Below are 15,452 nucleotides of genomic sequence, written 5' to 3' on the forward strand. Positions count from 1 at the left end.
TAGAAAATGCATTAGAGCTTTCTGCCAAATTCTTCATCTCACCTCCAATTCCCTCATCACTTCTCTGAGCTCCAAGACCATGTTACACAGAATATGTTTGAACAGATCCAAAACAATTTATGAATCAATTTATTCATGGCTCCCAGATCTTTGTTTACACTACTGTCCACAGACCCAGCCAGAGCAACTATATTCTTGGCTTCAGCAGGTGAGTTTCTCATCAGCGTGGCTCCATAGCCCTGGAAGTGGGCATGTTGGAGCTACATTACATTCTCAAACAATTATCCATTAATGTTAATTCCCCACCTGGAGCTCCCAGACTGCTGGGGTTAAAGTTTCTCCCACGTTCTTCTTCTCCATTTTTGCAAAAAAAAATTCTCACAAATTCCATATTTTACAAGACATATCTTTATTTTATAGAATCATGCAATAATTTAGAAAATACTTTGGGAAAAATAGGGAATGTACAATTGTCTTCAACATAAGAAGTCAAGTATAACAAAAAATTTGGCACAGTCATTCTGCAATAATATGTCTACAAGAGCCAAGACTACCAACTGGTGCCTAACAAAAGAAATTATATTATGTAGCTTTTTTTCCCCTTTTTATATTTCCAAACTTCCCCTAGATGCAGGAACCTCTCCAATGCGTCATTCTGGTCCAGTCTCCATACACAAGCAGGTTATTCCACCACGGGAAATGAATCAAGTTTGGGCTTCCCCTGCAGCAGCTCGGAGGTTGCTGCAACCTGGGATCCCTCAATTTTGTGTGGCTCAGTACCCAGCTGGGCAAATGAACCCACCTACAAGCATTGACAGGAGATCACTCTTAAATGTTTTCTCCTGTTACTTCGACTTAATCCCAGTCAGAAAAAGAAGTTCCCCATCCATGTAACTGACTACAACATAAAACATGCCCTGTGATATGAGGTAATATTCATGATTACAACAAAAAGTGCAAGATAATCTGTTTCACAGATAAAATACGATTAGATAAGCAGGTCCTGCTAAATGATCTTTTATTTGGTAAGATAAAAACACTGCAGTCTTATAGGAATTAGCTAAATATTGGAATAGCTGATTTGCCGTACAATATCAGACGTTCCTATGCTATATTTCCTGGTTACTTTCTTTGTATGGATCATTACTGCTACTACCACCAGGATAATCAGAAGAGCTGCACCCAGAATAACTCCCAAAACAATCACAGCCACCCTCCATCCAGGATTTTCAGATCCAGGTTTGGCCTGCACTGTGGGAACAGTCTGTGATTGGATCGGAGCCTCAGTGGTAGTGAGTGTTGTACCTGGCACAGAAAAAAATACCACCATTATTAAGAATGGTTATCTAAGTATCCTTCAGAGAGTGTGTTACAGGTAGTTTCCCTGTTTCTAAGCTACTGCCAATATAACGCAGAACTGGTTGTAAGCAGATTTGCAAGGTAAGATGAATTTGATTCTCTACACTTCAATCTCACACCCTTGCCAAATGATTTTGTTGGGATCTGCTCAACAGTGTATGGAGGCAATGTTGAGTGTTAGCACTAACCACTCCCTAACACAATCTCAAATTACATCTTTTTGAGTCATTGGGTAGACACGAGAGACTGCAGATGCTAGAATCTGGAGCAACAAACAATCTGTAAGGTCTCAACCCAAAACTTCAACAATTTCTTCCCTCCCTCCACCCACAGAGGCTGCTCATCCCACTGAGTTCCTCCAGCATATCATTTATTGATTCAGCCATTTAGGTAAGGTGGAATGTTCCTAGTCACCGATTAATGCATTCATAGGTGTAAAGTCCATTTTGAGCAGGAGTACAAAATATGCATCAGTGATTGCTATTCGACATACCCCATCCAATATACATATATACCCCATCCAATATACATTACCACTCAAGATTTAAACAGCAAATTTGCAAGTCAAGAAAGACCATTTTTCCAACTGAGAAACACTGTTTCATCATGTAGGAAAAAAATAGGATAGGGTAGGGGAGAAGATAAGATAAATTAAAATGTAATAATCAGATGCAAGCAGAATAATCGGAACAACTGCAAACTCTGGATGAAAGATGAAGTCATTGACTTGAGATGTTAACTCAATTTTGCTCTCTACAGGTGTAGCCTGACCCATTACTACTGCAATGACAGCAACTTGCTGAATATTTCCACATTTTCTGACTTTCATTCCAGATCTCCTGTAGATTTCAATACTTGAATAATTAGAAGCTGGAAAAGCAACGAGGTCACATAGCTTTCACATGAGGAAGTGATATAGGGAAGGTCGACTTCAATACCTCAGTAAATAGTGAAGGATCGGTGTCATAGAGTCATAAAGGGATACAGCACAGAAATAGGCCCTTCGACCCATAGGGTTTGTGTCAACCATCGAGGACCCATTTATGCTAATCCTACACTAATTCTATTTTACTCTCCCAAAATTCCCATCAACTCCACCCAGATTTTACTATTCACATACTTACTGGGGGCAATTTACAGTGGCCAATTAACCTACCAAACTGCACGCCTTTGGGACGTGGGAGAAAAGTAGAACAGGCAGAGGAAACCCTTGTGGGCACAGGGAGAACACGCAAACACCACACAGACAGCACCCAAGATCAGGATCGAACCCAGATCACTGGAGCTGTGAGGTAGCAGCTCTACCAGCTGTGCCACTGTGCCGCATTTTGAAGTAATATGAGAAATTCCATAGAAATACTAAACAGGCTATTAATGGAATTAATAAAATGATAATAAATATTTCAACACTTGCCTGTTATGGTGACTGAACTGTTACCATCAAGTTGTCTGATCGCATCACCAACAGCACTTTGCAATGTGGAGAAATTGACGGTTGAGTTGCTGTTCAAAACGGCCAGAAAGTTTACCTGCACACTTCCGTTTTGAAAGCCAATGATGCTGATATTAAAACTACTGTCATTGAGCTTGATTTGTGTAGTTGGCACAACCTAAGACAAAGCACAAGTATTGTTATATTGCCATTAAAAATGCTTCATGAGAACAGAAGATGCAGGAGCAGGAGTCCGTCAATCAGCCCCCTGAGTCTTCTCCTCCATTTAATAAGATCACAACTGGTGCAATGTTCAACCCAGCACCTCTCCCCTCACTCCCCTTCACACCCTTGTAGTTTATCTATCTGTCAGTCTCTGCTCTGACTACATTCAATGACTCCACCTCCACAACCCTCTGAGATAGAGAATTCCAAACATTACCAACCCTCTGAGAGGAGAAATTAATCCTCACCTCCATTTTAAATAGCTGTCCCATTCTTCTGAAATTACAACCCCTAGTTGTAGGCATCTCCACCAGGAGAAGCATTCCCTTAGCATCCACCCTATCAATCCCCCTCTTATGTGTTTCAGTCAGGTCACATCTCATTCTTCTATTCTCCAAAGAATAGGCCCAAAAAAAAACCTTTCTTCATAGGTCAACCTCTTCATCCCAGGATCAACCTAATGAACTTTCTCTGCACTGCTTCCAATGCAAGTATATCCTTTCTTAAAAATGGGTAACAAAATTGTAGTCAGTGCTCCCTGTGCAGTCTCTTTAGTGCCCAGTAAAGTTGCATCAAAATTTCCCTGCTTTGATACTCCACACCACTACCCGCATGTTAACTTCTTAAGTTCCGTGTACCAGGGCCCCAGATGCCTTTGCACAGCAACATTTTGTAGTTTCATTCTGTTCAAATAATAATTTGCTCATTCATTCTTCTTTCCAAAGTGGATAACGTCACATTTTCCCACATCATACTCCATTTCTCAATGTCTTCAACGCTTAGTTAACCTTTGCAGGTACTTTGTGTCACAACTTGCTAACTTGCCTTTTTTTTGTATCATCAGCAAACTTGGCTACATGGAATTCAGTCCCTTCATCCAGGTCATCAATGTAGACCATAAACGGTCAAGGCCAGCGTTGATCCCTGTGGCACACCACTCATTAATAATTCCCAATCGGAAAGTGATTCATCTTTCCCAAGTCTCTGTTTTCTGCCAGCCGGCCAATAGCCTGTGCATGCCAATATATTACCCCAACCCCATGCACTCTTGTCTCGTGCAGTAACAATTTATGTGGCAGATTGGCAAGTGCTTTCTGGAATCAAACTGCACCATATCTATAGTTCCCCTTTATCCCTCCCATTTGTTATATCCCCAAAGAACTCCAGCAAGTTTATTAAACACCGTCATCTATCCTCTCATCCAACCAGTTACTAGTCCAAATATCCAACTACCCGTTGATCTGTCTACCCATATGACAGTCATTCACGTGCTCAAACATCAATCATTTCTGATACAATAGCTACTTATTGTCAAATTAATGAACTAGTAATCCTGTGCATTGCACTGATGATTTGTGGACATATACTGGAATACCACAAATGGGTGCTAGAGATTTAGTTCAACAAATGAAGAATTAAAAACTAGTATTTGCAATGGTGACAATGAAACCAGCAGATTGTCATAAAATCCCATCTGGTTCACTAACGTTTTCAGGGAAGGAAATCTACGGTTCATGACTATTCTGGCCCAATATAACTTAGAATCTACGGGACTGTGCCTGACTCCTGTTGTCCTCTGAATTAGGATAGTAAACCACTTTATTCAGAAGGCAATTAGGGACAGGTGATGTCATGGGATAGACAAGGCTATCCCATGACATGGGATAGCCTTGTCCATCCCAAGAAGGATGATAGTTGAATGGTGTGTGCATTCATGAACGAGTGTTCGGATGGATAGATTTTTAAAATTTGCTCATGGGATAGACCTTCTTCATCCATTAACCATCATTCATCTATTTAAGATAAGATTTCTTTATCAGTCACACGTACATCGAAACACACAATGAAATGCATCTTTTGCGTAGAGTGTTCTGGGGACAGCCCACAAGTTCACTACGCTTCCCGCGCTAACAAAACATGCCCGTAACTTCCTAACCCGTACGTCTTTAGAATGTGGGAGGAAACCGGAGCACCCGGAGAAAACTCACGCAGACACGGGGAGAACATACAAACTCCTTACAGACGGCGGCTGGAATTGAACCCAGGTCGCTGGTGCTGTAAAGCGTTACGCTCACTGCTACACTACCGTGTCTGCCCCCATTATCTATGTTCATTCCTCACCAGTTCATTGACTCCTCCATCTGCATATAAGAGATACAACTGCTACTAGTTTGACCAATGACTAATTGACAGCAGTATGGTACAGCCATCAGTGTTGTTGTCACAAAGCTCCAGGTTCCTGGGTTCAATCCTGACCTCGGGTGCCACTTGTGTGGAGTTTGCACATTCTCCCTGTGTGACCACACGGGTTGCCCCTAGGTAGGCCAGTTTCTTCCCACATCCCAAAGAAGTGTTGGTTGGTTAACTGGCTACACTAAGTTTCCTCTTAGAGTAGGTTCAAGGAAAAAATGAATCAAAGGGGAGCTGATAGGCATGTGTGAGAGTGAACAAGTGGCACAGGTGCAGGGAAATAAGAAGTGGAGTTGGAATGATGGGATTGCTCCCCTGGGAACTGGCATGGACCCAATAGGCCAAATGGCCTCCTTCATTAAAAGTATAAGTACATTACATGTGAGACTTTTGAAGCACGTTACTAGTTGGAAAGAATGGAAAGATTTACAAGGATGTTGCCAGGACTTGAGGGACAGAGCTATAGGGAGAGGTTGGACAGGCTAGGACTTTTTTCCTTGGACCGTAGGAGACTGAGAGGTGGTCTTATAGAGGTGTATAAAAAATCATGAGGGGCATAGAAAGGGTGTATGCACTCGATATTTTACCCAGGGTTGGGGAATCAAGAACTCGAGGGCACAGGTTTAAGGTCCGAGGGGAAAGATTAAATAAGAACTTGAGGAGCAACTTTTTTTTACACAAAGAATGGTATGTAAGTGGAATGAGCTGCCAGAAGAAGTGGTTGAGGCAGGTACAATAACAACTTTTAAAAGACAATTGGACAGGTATTTGGATTGAAAAGATTTAGAAGGTTATGGGCCAAACGCTGGCAAATGGGACTAGCTTGGATGGGGCACCTTGGTCGGTATGGACCAGTTGGGCCGGAGGGCCTGTTTCCATGCTGTATGACTCTATGAACTCTAACTCAATGCATCTAACAATGATGAGTGCGAAAGAACAAAAGCAAGTCGAAACTAATTTTGCTTACTGTATTTATAAAGTTGGCAGATAAATTCCTGTATGCCTCACTTCCAGGATTTTTCAGATTGTTGGTGAACTGTTTGGATCTCAGTGTTGCCTTCATTCTGAATGCTATTTTACCTGTAGAGACAGTAACAAATCATTAGCTAATTTACTGGTCCATGCACTCGAAACTGTGTCAAAGCCAGGCAGTCAAACAATGGAGGTGCTCCCCCAGATTCACAGAAAAGGAATAGTTCTGCAATGTAGTTAGAAGTTACTGGACTGAATCATGTGGCTGTTCAGTCATTCCCACTGATGGAAGTCCCAGACTTAGACAGACCCCCTGTAAGTCCAGGCAGATGCTGGCACTTCTGTCACTCTGTGTGTCACTGGACTCCACAAGGAATCCACAAGACTGCTCCATCTTTCTGAGGTCCCTCAGTTAATGCTGGCTAATCCATCTCTCTGCTCCTGTGTGTGTCAGACCTAGCATCAGTCTGGAGTCCCCATTCATTTCAATGGGGATTCTTGATCTGGAAAGAATGGGGAAGATAATTTCACTTTAAGTTAATGTTCATACAGCTTTCTAAATCCTTTAATGTGCTTTTAATTATTATTACATATTATTTATTTTGTTTTTAATTTGTTTAAATGTACTTAATTTATTTACAGGAATTTTAATAGTTTTAAATGTCTGAATATCATATGTTTAAAACTGTAAAAAAATCTCATAGCCCCATTTTTAAAAATCTCTTCTGCAACCTCTCTAAGTCTTTCCATGTTTTGAATTGGGTATAATACTCCACTTGTGGTTGAAATCCTGTGACGATTGGAACATAGAATAAAGGGCAGACTGAGGAAGAAGCAGATCAGTAATGAAGCCAACTAGCTTCCTGCGCAAAATCTACAATGGTCAGAAAGGGTAAGCTTCCTCCAGAGGTTACCTCCCAGCAAGTTCATCAATCCTTTGGTTTAATTTATCGGTGAGATTTGTAATGTGTAATTTTGCTGGAAAGAATGGAAGGAAGAAAGATTGTACACAATGTGGTCGACAAAAAGAAAATTGGGAACCCATCATATCTGCCCTCTCTTGGTCAAGTCAAGTTGAGGTTATTGTCACATGCACAAGTGCAGTGAGGTGCAGGTACAATGAAAAACTTACTTGCAGCAGCATCACAGACACATAGATTCAGACAACACATAGTACATAAATTATATATAAATTGTACACCAATTATACAAGGCAGTGAAGAAAAAGACACCGCAAAACAAGACATTTATCCCTACCATGCAATAACTTAGTACTGGTAAGTGATTTCCATAGAGGCCATTTTAAACTGTATTCAACCTTTTCTTCATTTTGATTACAGAACATAGAACATTGTAGCACAGGAACAGGCACATCAACCCACAGTGTCCATGCCGACCATGATGCCAAATTAAGCTAAACTTATCTTTTAGAGTTTTAGCAAAAGTTTAATATTTCTATAAACAAGGTGTATTTCCCTCAGAATGGTGCACTGTTATCTCTCCTCCTTTCACAAGTGACTCTGATATGACCCTTCTCAGTATGTTCATTGTTCCAGAGCAGCATTGGCTCCTGGAACTTCAGCCTCTCCAAGGTCATTGCGTCTCCCTGCAATCTTACCAAATTCACCAATGGAGGTGGCCAAGGAATACCTGTTCCATATTGGTGTCAGGTCCATGTGACAAGCGCCTAGAATGGAGTTAATCAATCAGCAACAATTCCTGATAAATATGTGTGTTAGGTGTGAGATAGCCAACCTTCCTCAGTTACAGTGTCAACCCTTAATGGCACTCCACTTAGTAAAACTGAATGAGATTTGTTTTGCTTTGCCTCGAGTTTAATGCTGCCATGGTTATGCAGTGTTCACATTCAATGGTCAAACAAAGGAGGAAAGTTTGTAGAAGCAACAGGAATGGGAGCACATCTTGGTTACATCACAGAACGTCTGAGGAGAGCATAAATACCTACCTTTGCAGTCATTTACTTCAGTCATTAAGCAGGCAGACAAAACACAGATATCTCTCTTATTAACAAAACATGCATTAGGATCTGTGGATAAATAAAAAATAATACTTTAATCAATACTGAGCAAGGATTCAAATCAAAGATTAGTGATAAAAAGAGTATTATGAGGTCTTTTTGTTTCTAACAAATGTTTAGCATTCCAGAAGTAATGGGTGCAGATTCTATTAGAGTGGTGAGGCAGACATACCCACATCTAACATACAGGCAGACACTTAGTGTATCCACGATGATGCTGACCTGATCTACATGACAATGCCCTTCAAAGTGACAGGGTCTAAGCTAACATAAACTCTTCTGCTTTGAAAAGAAATGAAATTTGTTGAGACGATATTAGAGACTGATTATAAGAGTTACCTGAACACTATTTTAAACCAAGCTTCCACTGTAGGATATAGGATGAGAGGGAAATAAACAAATGATAAGCTCAGTGCTGATGTTTCAGGGTAAGAGGGCACGAGGCAGGGCTTTGTCATTTAGGATCTAGATCAGTCTGCGCAGCACCAACTTTTGTGGAAGCAGAAAAGGTTGGCTTGTACATGAGGAAAGACTGTGAGTTCTGGCCCACCTCCCTCAGTATTAGGAATTTTAATATTTTATGTGACATTGCACCTTGGTCATGGTGCAGCAGGACCTTTATGACCCACAGATGAAGAAAACACATTGTGGCATTCTACTCTCTGAGAGAGGGGGAAGAGACAATAAGAGCATGTCCCAGACCAGCCAAAGAGAGAGATTGGTTAAAATTAGGAGTAATGCATAATTAAAGTAAAATTCATGATTAATCACACAATTTTTTAAATTGCCCCATTGAACAACACTTGAACACTAATATTTATGAATGCACACAGGGACACACAAGAGATTCTGCAGATGCTGGAATCTGGAGCAACAACACACAAAGTGATGGAGGAACTCAGCAGGTCAGGCAGCATCTATGGAGGGAAATAAACAGTCGACCTTTCAGGTCGAGACCCTTCACCAGGACTGGAAAGGAAGAGGGCAGAAGCCGTAATCAGAAGGTCGGGGGAGGAGCACAGGCTGGCAGGTGATAGGTGAGTGCAGGTGAGAGGGGGGAAGGTCGGTGAGTGGGGAGGGGGGATGAAAGGGAGCGATGTAAGAAGCTGATAGGTAGAAGAGGCAAAGGGCTGAAGGAGAAGGAATCTGGTACGAGAGGACAGTGGATCATGGAAAAAAAAGGTGGGGAATAGATGGGCAAGGGAGAGGAAAGGGAAGGGGTGAGAGGGCCTCAGGAATGAGGGAAAACAAAGAGGGGAAGGAAAAAATGATGAATGGCCTGCTTTGCCTTTTTACTGTCATAATTTAAATGAAAATTCTCATCACATTCAAATCCCGCAGTGGGCTTGCCCTTGCCTATCTGAGCAACCTCCTTCTAGTTGCCTGTCACTTTTATCTTCCATCCCACTCCCAAGCTGAACTCTCTTGCCTTTGGTGTCTTACACTGTTCCAGCAAAGCTCAACGTAAGCTCACAGAACAGCATCTCACCTTCTGACAAAGTGTGTTAAAGCCTCAGGACTCAACACTGAATTAATCTTGTAAATACATATAAATGTGTATATGAATGGGATTATGGAAACATGGCTGAAGGGAAACCAAGTGAACACCCAGGGTTATTCAATAGTTAGGAAGGGCAGCTTAAAAAGATAAGGAGGTGAGGTTGAGTTGTTGGTTAAAGAGGAGATTAATACAATAGTGAGGAAGGATATTAGTTCAGGTGATATGGGGTAGAGCAAGGAGCAGAAAACAGCAGTTGTGTTCAGACCTGCAAACAATAGTGGTGATGCTGGGGATTGGCATTAAACGGGAAATTAGATATGCATGTACTACGGGTACAACAGACTTTAATCTGCGCATAAATTGGATTAGCCCAATTAAGTAACAACAAGTAGAATATGGGATGGCTTTCTGAATCAATATGTTGAGGATTCAGAGAGTAGGCCTTGCGAGACTGGGTGCTGTGCAATGAGAACTGATTAAGTAGCAATCTGGAGGAATGACACCTCATTTTCCGTCTTGGGTTAACCACCATCTGCATCTCCCCATTGCCAGTCACTTCAACTCCCCCTCCCATTCCATCACTGATATATCAGTCCTCGGCCTCCTCCACTGCTGGGAGAAGTCCAAATGCAAATTGGAGGAACAACACCTCATTTTCCATCTTGGGACCTTACAGCCTAATAGGATGAACATCGAATTCTCCCACTTTAAGTAAACCAAACCCCCTACCCACCTTACCTCTTCTTTTCTTCCCTTTCCTAGCCTCTCTCTCTTTTTTCTCCTCACCATTTTTTCTCTCTCTTTCCTTTCTCACTCCTTTTCCTCTCCCCCTCCCCCCCCCCCCATGCTGCCTGCCTCCATACCTTTGACCCATCCCCTGGTGGATCTGCTCTCCCCTCCTCCCCCACATTTTTTCAGTTTTTCTCTACTTATGCTGCTTGACCTGCTGGGTATTTCCAGCATTTCCATTCATTTCAGATCTTCAGCAATTCAACCATCTCCTTCGGTTTATATATCCTCCATGCAAATCAGCTGTGACTAGCAAGCCTTTCCCATTCTTCCTTGGGGTGCAGAGGAGATTTACCAGGATGCTGCCTGGATTGGAGAGCATGTCTTATAAGGATAGGTTGAGCAAGCTAGAGCTTATCTCTTTGGAGCAAAGGAGGATGAGAGGTGACTTGATAGAGTTGTATAAGATGATAACAGGCATAGATCGAGTGGACAGTCAGAGACTTTTTCCAAGGGCGAAAATGGCTCACAAGAGGGGGCATAATTTTAAGGTGGTTGGGGGAATGTACAGGGGATGTCAGAGGGAAGTTTTTTTACACAGAGAGTGGTGGATGCTGGAACACACTGCCGGCAGAGGTGGTGGTGGCAGATACATTAGGGACATTTAAGAGACACTTAGATAGACACATGAATGATGGAAAAATATAGGGCTATGTGGGAGGGAAGGGTTAGATAGATCTTAGAGCAGGATAAAATGTCGGCACAACATCATGGGCCGAAGGGCCTGTACTGTGCTGTAATATTCTATGTGCTATGTAACACTAGCACCACAAGAGACTGCAGATGCTGGAATCTGGAGCGAAAAACAAATTCAGCAGATTGAACAGGATCTTTGGGGGTGAAAGGAGCTGTTGACGTTTCGGGTCAGGACAGTTACTCACTACACGGTGGTGTAGCGGTTAGCAGAACGGTATTACAGCGCCAGCGACCTGGGTTCAATTCCAGCCGCTGTCTGTAAGGAGTTTGTACGTTCTCCCCATGTCTGCATGGGTTTCCTCCGGGTGCTCCGGTTTCCTCCCACATTCCAAAGACGTACGGGTTAGGAAGTTGTGGGCATGCTATGTTGGCGCTGGAAACGTGGTGACACTTGTGGGCTGCCCCAGAACACTATGCAAAAAGATGCATTTCACTGTGTGTTTCGATGTACATGTGATTAATAAAGGTGTCTTGTCTTCTCAGGAAATTAAAACGTGATTTCCCACTTTTCCTGATTCTGATGAAAGATTACTAACCTGAAAGTTAAATTCTTTTGCTCTTTCTACAGATGCCATCTGACCTGCTGAGTAATTCCAGGATTTTTCATTTATATCAAAAACACAAATTCTGGAAGAACTTAGCCTATCAAACAGCATCTGTGGAAAAAGAAACTGGTGAACATTTCAAGTCAAAGACCCTTCATCAGAATTCAAAGTTTGTTTTCTGTTTATATTTCAGATTTCCAGCGTCTATACTCCTTTTTTGTTTGCTCTTCATTTTCATTTGGACTGGTTAAAGAAAGTTAGACGTTTAACATGACGGGCGTCGGAACCACACGGAAGCCGGAGCTAAAACGTTTGATCCAGTGGCGTTTAGGACCCGTGGGACGCCCATCACAGGACCGTCGCTGAATCTAAAATGCACAGTGAGTAGCAAGCAAAATTATCAACTTCTCCCAGCCCAATCTGTTCCTGTCTTCAACTCGCTCCCCAAAGGTAATCTTCCTCCCTCCGCCTCCAGTAACTTGGGGGTGATATAAGCTGCTCAGGGTTTGTGTAATTTCTTAAGTGGGCTGGAGAACTTGCAACCCCAACCCCACGTCTCATTGGAGCCCTGACAAAGGTCTCCACTGCATTCCATGAGAGCATTCCTCACTGCTCATTTCCAGGTTCTTACCTGTGCACTGTGTTCCTGGGTTCGCTGGATTGGCGTCTATAATTCCCTGGAAACAGCCGCATGAGAAATTGCCTGGGTTGTTCGTACAGAGAGCGAGATCAGAGCACGTGTTGTTGCCCGCCTGACACTCGTCCACATCTGGGAGGAGAATTAGATTAAACCGATTATTAGAGGCAAAATTCACCTTGACGCAGTACTAAAGTGGTGTTACACTCGGACGCAGCCCTACCTTCACACACTCGTCCCGGAGTGGCGGGGCTTGTATCTGTGAACCCAGCATTGCATCGGCAGGTGTAGGTCGCATTCAGATTGATACAAATTCCATTAGCTGAACAGTCGTTCAGCCCTGGCTGGCAGCTGTCTCTCTCTGCAATGACAAGAACAGAGGAGTGTTAGAAAATGGTGTCAATTGGAAACAGATCACTTCTGCTGATTTTAAAATGTTAAATTAGTTTTGACAAAGTCTGGGCAAGTTATGTTTCTGGCTTCTTAGGCAGCCCTTAGGGTCAAGGATGACTTGCTTGCGCTAAAGATCTGTGGGTGATGAAGTAACTGCTGAGTTCTAAGGGGAATCTGTAGATCCTTCTGCAGGAGCTTCTGAGTGGTACAGCATGGGTGAGACCGTCGGGTAGCTCCAGGTTCAGTCCTGACCTCCAGAGCTCGCTGTGTGGAGGTTGTACGTTCTCCCTGTGACTGTGTGGGCTCCCCCTGGGTGTTCCAGTTTAGATAAGATTTCTTTATTAGTCACATGTACATTGAAACACACAGTGAAATGCATCTTTGCGTAGAGTGTTCTGGGGGCAGCCCGCAAGTGTCGCCACGCTTCCGGTGCCAACATAGCATGCCCACAACTTCCTAACCTGTACGTCTTTGGAAACCGGAGCACCCGGAGGAAACCCATGCAGTCACGGGGAGAATATACAAACTCCTTACAGACAGCGATGGGAATTGAACTCGGGTTGCTGGTGCTGTAATAGCAATATGCTAACCGCTACACTACTGTGCCTGCTATTTCCTCCCACATTGTAAAGATGTGCAGGTTGGTAGGTTAATTGGCCACTGTAAATGGGCCCAGAAGAATTGGAGGAGAGTTGATGGGCATTTGAGAGGGATTAGGTTATATGGAAATAATGGGACAGATAGGTGTAATCTGAGAGCCAGCATAAATTTGATGGGCTGAATGGTCTCTGGTGTCATAAGGAAATGTAAAGGTGACCAGCAAGGTGAGTAGGTTGAACAGGTTGTTGCTGTTTGCACCTAGTCTCTGTCTGTTCTCATCAGAGAGACTCAAAGTACTCAGTGCCATTCCAGATGCTTCTTAACCAGTTGGCATATCTTGGACAAGGAATTCCCAGGAATTGATGAAGATGTTTGTGATTTCAAGGAAAACGGAAAACATCCTTGGAGCTCAGGATAGAGTGCTTGTGTCAGGTATGTGGACAATGTGGTTCGCCCACTGGGCTGGTTGGGTGTTACTAGAATCTCAGTGCTGGGGATGTTAGTCCAGTCAAGGGCATGGACATTTCTTTACTTATCCTGCCACTGGATATGGATGAGATTATGGAGGCAGCATTGATGGTGTTTCACAGGTGCTACAAGTTGGCTACAACAGGATGTCTGTGCTTCCGATACATGCAAGAGGTATCACTGTGGACTAGGACCTTGGTGATGGGTTTGAGGACTTTGAACTATCTTTTCTGCAGACAGCCAATGGCTGTGTTTGTGCACTGGATTTGGGAAGGACGCAGCCTAACCAGGCTCTCACCATAGAGCTTGATGTCAGAGATTAATGTTGTGGGGCTGGTTCGAAGAGGATCGTTGACCTCTGGATGCTTAGCATGAGGCATGTTCTCTCAAACACTTGGGTGACTGAATCAACAATTGTTTTGAGCTCATCTTCTAGCTGTGCACGTATGCCAGAGTGTTCTGCATACTGTAATTTGATGACAGAGGTTGGAGTCTTGTTTCAGGACTGAAGGTGACAACAGTTTGAACACTTTTGCACTTGTCCTGTAGATGAAGTTCACTCCTGTAGGAAGCTTTTTAGAGTTGAGAAGCACAGTAGTAAGGAAGATTGAGAAGAGGGTTCCCATGCAAAGTGGAGTCTGACAGCACTGATCTTGCATTTCAAGAATGCGGGAGAAAACGTCAGAGCTGATTCTTCACTCGCCATGCCAGAACGTCTCTACCTCTCTTTTTGTTGCAACTTTTTAGGTAATTTAAGAGCAGGAGTAAGTCTCTTGGTCCTTCAAATGTATCCATCAATTTGTCTCACTCTGATCCCCTCCTTTTCTCTCTACCCTTTAATATCCTTACACCTAAAACAAAAACTAAACACCTTTTAAATCAACACAGTTGGATTTACCTCTACAGTTCCCTTTAGTTTATGCTTCGTGAATGAAAAAGTTGCTCATGAATTTTAAGTTGTATTCTTCAGAATTGGCAAGGCCAATTTGCCTGAAGTATCACAACTCTATTTTCAAAGTTTCTGAGGCTTTGCAACTCTTTCCTTCCATCGGTCTTGCCTTACTGCTGCACCAACCCATTCTTACAGCTAAATATGAACTCATGGTTCGCCTCACTTTGTCTTCTATCTATTTAGATTCGGTGATGGTCTGAGTGGTGAATCTTGTTCCTTCACCCAGAGTTCTGAAATTTACTTGAAAAAGAAAATGTAATGTGTTTTTAAGGTGCAAACTTAAAACATTTGGGGAAAAAAACTTCCCAGGCACTTCTGAGGTGACATGAGCACAGGTGAAGGAGGAAATTTTAGGTGAGGATGTGCAAATGTGTGTGTAATGAACTTGGGAATGGTCCTTCAACCAAAGCACAAGTGCTGTTAAGCTTTAACTATGGCAATAACTTGAGCACATCAAGAGCCAACAATATCAACTTATTAACTAGCAACGTGTGTTATGCTTACTTGCTTACATACCTTATCTAAATATACCACTGAATATAGAACATTACAGCACAGTACATGCCCTTCGGCTCACAATGTTGTGCCGACATTTTATCCTGCTCTAAGATCTATCTAACCCTTCCCTCCCACATAGCCCCCCATCTCTCCTTCA

General features: G+C 42.8%; 1 protein-coding gene across 1 annotated transcript in view; it reads right to left on the reverse strand.

The window, feature by feature from the left end:
- Positions 1-529: 529 nt before the first annotated feature.
- Positions 530-15,452, reverse strand: part of LOC127569685 (pneumococcal serine-rich repeat protein-like) — a 43,836-nt gene continuing 28,913 nt past the window's right edge. The window contains exons 15-20 of the mRNA XM_052014485.1: positions 12,608-12,745; positions 12,379-12,516; positions 8,145-8,225; positions 6,174-6,286; positions 2,774-2,969; positions 530-1,305 (exon numbers count right to left, since the gene is read on the reverse strand). Of these exons, the coding sequence (XP_051870445.1) occupies positions 1,061-1,305; positions 2,774-2,969; positions 6,174-6,286; positions 8,145-8,225; positions 12,379-12,516; positions 12,608-12,745 (911 nt within the window). The 3' untranslated portion in view covers positions 530-1,060. The remainder of the gene's footprint in view (positions 1,306-2,773; positions 2,970-6,173; positions 6,287-8,144; positions 8,226-12,378; positions 12,517-12,607; positions 12,746-15,452) is intronic.

The sequence above is a fragment of the Pristis pectinata genome, chromosome 4, assembly GCF_009764475.1.
Source record: "Pristis pectinata isolate sPriPec2 chromosome 4, sPriPec2.1.pri, whole genome shotgun sequence".
In the NCBI taxonomy this organism is placed as follows: Eukaryota; Metazoa; Chordata; class Chondrichthyes; order Rhinopristiformes; family Pristidae; genus Pristis; species Pristis pectinata.